The sequence below is a fragment of the Theropithecus gelada genome, chromosome 3 (genome assembly GCF_003255815.1).
Source record: "Theropithecus gelada isolate Dixy chromosome 3, Tgel_1.0, whole genome shotgun sequence".
Taxonomy (NCBI): Eukaryota; Metazoa; Chordata; class Mammalia; order Primates; family Cercopithecidae; genus Theropithecus; species Theropithecus gelada.
Genome location: NC_037670.1, coordinates 32,712,161 through 32,719,097, shown reverse-complemented (window position 1 = coordinate 32,719,097; position 6,937 = coordinate 32,712,161). Strand labels below are relative to the sequence as shown.

At 36.2% G+C, this 6,937-nt stretch overlaps 1 protein-coding gene across 1 annotated transcript; it reads right to left on the bottom strand.

Annotated features, from left to right (window-relative positions):
• Positions 1–721: 721 nt before the first annotated feature.
• CLDN8 (claudin 8) lies at positions 722–2,871 on the bottom strand. The gene is made up of 2 exons (XM_025380189.1): positions 1,502–2,871; positions 722–1,143 (listed from the first exon to the last, which is right to left on the bottom strand). The coding sequence occupies exon 1, from the start codon at positions 2,649–2,651 to the stop codon at positions 1,974–1,976; it is 678 nt and encodes a 225-aa protein (XP_025235974.1). The 5' UTR covers positions 2,652–2,871; the 3' UTR covers positions 722–1,143; positions 1,502–1,973.
• Positions 2,872–6,937: the final 4,066 nt, after the last annotated feature.

The window sequence follows — 6,937 nt, the reverse complement described above, 5'->3', positions numbered from 1 at the left end:
GGTGACTGAGTGAGACTCTGTTTCAATTAAAAAAATTTTTTTAAAAGACAACTATAAGTTTTCCCAGCTCATAGTAGTTAAGTGTGTCATTTTAACATACAAAAATTGGTTTCTAAACTAGACATTGCTGAAAAAAATTTCAGTTTCCTTCAGAGAAACAGTATTGAGCTATGAGGCCAGGCAGCCCTTTTTTTAAATCTCCTGATTCTACTGGGTAATCAATGAATTGTTCCGAGATAGCCTCATATCCGAGATAGACTGATAATAATATTATCAGTCTCATAAAAGATTTAATAATATAATTCATATAAGCAGTAGAGGTCCTAGCATGTAATACATGCCCCCAGAACATTAGCAACTGTTATTTATTATTTCTCAGAAGTAGAAATATATATTTAGCTACAGTAAATTTTTCAAATGTGGCTGTTATATACATAATATTTATAAGATATAGATTTGTTTGAATTTATAGTACTATCTTAAATTATAAATATGTTATCTGCATTGAATATTGGTATAGGGATCCAATGATTATAAGGTATATTGTTGTTAAATAACATAGAGTAATTTATATTTTCAAAAATTAATGCTCTGTTTAATCTTTACAAGGTAACCTTGACATTCTTTCTCAATTTGGAGAATAAAAAATATCAGGCTTTTCAAAACTCTTCTACAAGTTAATAAAACAGAAATAAAAGGAGACTAGTGAAAGAATGTCAAATAATTAGAAAAAAGTACAATTTATTAATATAAAAGTATAAAGCAAATAGAACACATTCATTTAAGCTAGACAGACGTTGACACAAACTTTCAAATTGGATTGTCAGTTTCATCAAATTTGGAATAAACAGGAAAATACAGTATTTACAGATTTTAGTAAAACTAAACAGAAACGGTACAAGAAGGAAATTTATTTTTCACAGAACAAAAATGTCAATTTTGACTTAGGTACCCGCATAGGAGCAGGTGAAGTTCTCAAAGGACAACTTTATTTTTTTGTTGTTGTTGTTGTTTTGGTAAGTAAATGAAAACCAAGACATATTTTTCTGCTCTTTTATTTATATTGATAAAACTTCAAAGTCTGTACTCAAATACTTATTGAAATACCCATACATAAATGATTTCTTGTCAAAATGCATCATTCTTCTTCAAATACAAAAACATAATAAGAAAAAATATTTTCACTTTTCTAAAACCATCACTTTTTCTTAGATCACACTTTTATCTTTCCTCTGAGTGTAGCCCTGGAAAAGCAGTTTGAATGCAAAGCCTCTTGACAAAATATCTGCTTTTTAAAAATGTTAATTTAATATACAAGAAAAAAAAAAGCCTCTGGGAGAAGAGGATAAAGAAGTTAGGATTTCCAACTCCTAGGCTAAAAAACAGCATATCAGAAAGCCATTCAATTTCCTTTACAATGCTGATTAAAGCCTTCATTTTAACCTTCATTATAAATGGAGGACATTAATCCCTAAGCTGTTTTTAAACAATTAATAGTAACCTTCTTCAATCCTATCCATGATTTCCCTGAAAAGCAATAGTTGAGTTCTATTTATTCAGTGTAATGGATCGGCATTTCATTTCAAATAAAACCATATAAGCATGTCTCTATGTGAGATATAAATGTTACACTCATCTATGTACATAATGCTATGTCATGGAGAAATTACAGTGGTAAAATAATGCAGTCTTTAGCAATGTCATTTTGAAGTAAATGATAAAAATAGTGGACGCTTGAATCATCTTAGAAAACAAATTACTGTACTTTCTGGCACAATAAAAGCATTGGGTTTAATATCTCATTCTGCTGAAATAGCTTATAGAATCATAAATAGCTGATGCACAGTTCCTGTAATTAAGATTAAGCAGTTAAGAACAGTAAATCAAAGTTTCTTTGGGGTCCATTTTGAGAAAATAATAGAGATTTTAATCATTTGCATGGCTTTATAGTAAAGTTATAAAAACATACACAACTACACATACTGAGATCTGGAGTAGACGCTCGGTGACTTCTTTTCCATGTGATAACTTCTTTGGGTTGTGCGATGGGAGGGTATCGAGTATCTGTAGCTACTGCTCTTTTCGTTGCAACAAAAAATACAACAGAACAGGGCTCCTCCAACAATGAGCACGAGTGCAGTGGTCCATCCTAAGTAGAGGGCTTCTCCAAGCTCACGTTTTTGGGCAACATTCACTATCGGGTTATAGAAATCTCTGATGATGGCATTGGCAACCCAGCTCACAGGGATGAGCACCACCATGCCCGTGATGATGAAGATGATTCCAGCTGTCAGCAGAATGTGAGCCTTCACCTTCTCATTGTCCCCCGTGCACCTGGTGCATTTCATGCCAAGGATGGCCATCATGAAAGCCAAGAAGGACATTACGGAAGCAGCACACATCAGTCCTCTGGCTGCCTGTAGGTCCGGAGAAAGAGCCAACAGGGAATCATAGATTTTGCACTGCATCCTGATGTTAGCCTGCCTCACGCAATTCATCCACAGTCCTTCCCAGAAGTTTTCAAAAACCACGATGTTGTTTTCAATGAAGGCCGACACTCTCCACTGAGGCATGACGGTGACAGCCACTGTGCCCACCATTCCAACACCACCAAGAAACAGCCCAGCAATTTCTAAGGCATGGATTGCCATTATCCCCTGGGATGGGTTTTAGTCAGCTGGACTCCCGAGCTGCTAGTTCTGCTTTGAAGCAAGGTTCTCTGTGCCACAGAAGAGAACAGTTTTTCCTGGAGTAATGAACTCAGAACCCAGTGGCTTTTCAAATAAGAGCTGCTTTGCTACTTCTGGCCAGATAGTATCCAGTGCTGGCTGGCTGAGATGGCCCTGCTATTGGCTGCAACAGGTAAACTTACAAATCAGGTGTGGCAACTTTCTCAGCCAATAAAAGGTGGATGGTAACCCAGGTGTGTCTAAACCAACACTTGGGTACTTGTAACGGCTAGACCTGCACATAAACATTCTTTATAGTTCTCGGTCTTCCGAGAAGACAGCAGTATGTTTACCTGTAGGCATAGTTATAAATGGTTGCATAAGCATCAAGAAATGAGCCAATCCCTTGTAATGTGAAAGGTGCACCTTGTACAGGCAATTCTGAAACTCTTAGTAAAAGCTGCTGGGACCAAGGGATAAAATAAAATATCTGCCGAAGAATTTTGCAATGCTGTTGAAATGCCAAAGTGAAACGAGAGTAGGGGATTGAAAGATTGCTTTTACCTGAGAAACCACATTCTTTGGGACACATGTGATCCAAGTGATTGATTTAATTTTTCTACAACTTCAAAGCAAGCTCTACTTTGGTGAAATCAGGGAACAGATCATGCCAGAGGACAAAACAAACTAAAGTAATTAAATACACAAGGCTGTCCTTCTCCTTGGCACTTAAAACATATCGGGGTTCTTTAAGCCAGAAAAATTACTCATTGGCACTTTTCTGATAATCTTCATTTATTAAAAAAAAAAATTGCCAAAATAAAAGTCACCAGATAATTATCTTATGTAGCCAGGACTATAGCATTTAAAAAAGCTTATGAGTTTATTTTGTGGTGCTATTCTTGCTGCTTTGTCTTCCTGGGCTGAAGGAACGAGAATTCTGAAGATGTCTCAAGACCCTTGGGTCTATGCAAATGGCCAATATTTCAAAATAAAATATTTACAGGACAAGGGAACTATATTTACTAAACTGTATTATGTTAGGTATTAACCAAATATGTTTTCCAACCTTTTAATATTATGTCTGCAGTAGGACATAGAAATCCCTAAATGCAAGACAATGTGAACTTTCTTCTCAAAATAATGATGATCTAACAGTGGTGCTATACTAAGCATAAATGTTTATCTGAGAAAATTCCACCAGCAATTTTCTTCTGGAGATCACCTTGAGCTCTCTGTCTGATCTTTCCTAACTTTAAGCTGCGCTTTATTTTCTTTTCTTCTTAACATCATAAAAAATGATCTTTTCTTTACAGTTTTACTTTCTCTCTGCTTCATCGGACTACCTTAAATCCAAATATGGGAGAAAATCTTTTCTGCTCACTAATTAAACTTTGTGAGTTTCATGGTTCAAAAAATCTGAGTCATTTATGGATATTATTAAAACAAAAACTATATGGTAGAAAGGGCAAAAGGAGGATAAAGTAGACCGTCTTCTAAAAAAGAAGTAGGATGCATAGTAGTCTGAGTTGTTATAATTTTGTTAAACAGACATTATAAATGTAATAAAAAGTTAAAACTTAATATTTACAGAAATTTTCTCACTTCTTGACCTGCTAGGTGCTAAATTTCAGGGTGTCCCTTAGGCTGATGTAGAACATATGCGGCATTTTCTTCGTCAAGTTTTTATCCATTACAGATTTGTGGTGGAGGGGGACTTAGATTAATCTTGGGAAAATAAGATTTAAGAAGTGAGCAGAAAACATTTTCTCCCATATTTGGATTTAAGGTAGTCCGATGAAGCAGAGAGAAAGTAAAACTTCAAAGAAAAGATCATTTTTATGATGTAAAGAAGAAAAGAAAATGAAGTAAAGCTTGAAGATTTTTCCTTTTGTGCAATCCACAAAAGGAAAAATGACATCTAAACAGAAGATATTTTTAATCTTTAATTGTCAGACTGGGAAAAAGGAGTCATTGACAGAACTGAAAAATGAAAAAGAAATAATACAACTGGTTGAGATAATGACTAAATGAAGCCACATTTTAAGGGATGTTAAGGCATATATTGATTCATTGAAATTTCTTTTCGAATTTCTGTGTGGCGTGTTTCTTAGGAGCTCTGTTTAAATATTGCTGACTATCCACATCAACACAGGAACGCATGAGACAGAAGCAGAAAGCTCTGCCTCTGAGTGCCTCAGCCGTTGTGAGAGCTGCGTCCCAGGTACGCATTCATATTTCTTGGCTTTGTGTATTACCAAACCTCTCTTCCCTTAAGGCTTGAACTTTACCAGGAACTTGTTTTACATAAAAATATTTTCCTTATTTTGAAAATATTAGAGACTTTACTATTGAAATTTTTCTAGCCAAAAGATGAGGATCTGAGTGGGAAATTAACACTGGGTTCACATTAGAATTATTGTAGAGGTAATTCCCTACTAGGAAGTGGCCCAGGGCATCCAAATAGGTTCCTTATCAGACAATGATACAGTTAACTCCATAATATTTATACATAACCATGTCCTAAAAGACACTGGAATAAAAAGACAGAAAAAAATGGTAATATTGAGTTTGCTAAAGACAGAAGGGGCCTAAATTCAAAGATGAAAGGCAACTGTTTATCTACTTTTCTGTCCTGCTGCAATGATTAACTTGGCTACAAAATTCAGATAATGGTAATAGAGATATAACAGATTAATAACATTTTCACTCTAATTTAGAACTACAGAGCAAAATACATCAATTATTCAGTAGTTTGTACTTCCATTTCCATGAAGAACCACAATACCACCAAGAACCCAAGAGAGAAATGAGAGCTCATGTCAACCTCCTCTCCACCCTCCCTCAGGCTTTTCTTTCTGTCAGCACCATCATAAGGCATGATTTAAGTTTAGCAATTAAATTTGCTAAGCTGCATTCAGCCCTGATAATAGCATAACACAGACAAATGCTTTTTCTTCCTAAATGATACACACAAATCACCATCAGACTGTCTTATGCCCATTAATCCTTAACCTAACTCAACTCCACAGTCTTGGATTATCTATTAATACTTATCACTGTTTGAAATAATTTTTGCTTCTGCCTATCAAGCAAAGGTCAATTTCTTTTGTTTTCTGGATTTGCTTTGTAGTTTTCTGTTGTGACGACAGTTTTTCAAGTGTGTTTATTTTTAACTACGTTTCACTATTAATTAACCATACTTGGCCAACCATCTTGTCCTGAGAGAGTAAGTGAACATATCAATAGATTTCCGTGTTGTTTCGAAAATACTGTTGTGCATTGCTGTATGTTCTCTTGAACCACCATCTTGTTTGTTTTCCATGATGACTAGCTATGCTTCCAGTTCTCTATCCTCTAAGTGTTCTGTATTCATTAGCAGCCCTCTCTTTTTACCAATTCTCTCTCTCTTTTTTTTTTTTTCAGACAGTGTCTCACTCTGTCACCCAGGCTGGAGTCCAGTGGCTTGATCTCAGCTCACTGAAACCTCTGCCTTCCAGGTTCAAGCGACTGCCCTGCCTCAGCCTCCCGAGTAGCTGGGATTACAGGTGCACGCCACCACACTTGGCTAATTTTTGTATTTTTAGTAGAGGCGTGGTTTCACCATGTCAGCCAGGCTGGTCTTGGACTCCTGACCTCAAGTGATCCACCCACCTCAGCCTCCCAAAATGCTGGGATTACAGGCGTGAACCATCGTGCCTGACCGCTCTTTTCACCACCTCTGTGTGATCTATTTTCAATTGCTCTGCTTAAAAATGAACTCCTTCCTGTATGGAAATTGTCTAGTATCTTAGCCAATTCAAGCTGCTTTAACAGAATACCACAGACCGAGTGGCTTGAACAATAGAAATTTATTTCTCATTCTTCTGAAGTCCCAGATCAGGGTGCCAGTGTCACTGGGTTCTGGTAAGGACCCGTTTCCCATTTTACAGAAGGCTGTCTTTATGAGGTGACTTCACATAGCAGGGAGAAGTGTGAGCGCTAGTCCCATTCTCTTCTTACAAAGACACTAATACCATCATGAAGATTTCACTTTCATGACCTCATCTACCACTCCCAAAGGTTCGCTCTCAAACACCTCACTTCCAAATCCCATCACACTGGGGCTTAACATTTCAACATATGAATTTAGTGGGGACACAAATATATAGTCCATAACATCTAGCTACTAACAAATTCAAGCAATCAAATTTGCATAATTCTGAAGATCTATTTGTGCTTAAGAACTTCACCCATATTATATCACCCATAACAATATTTCATTTTTC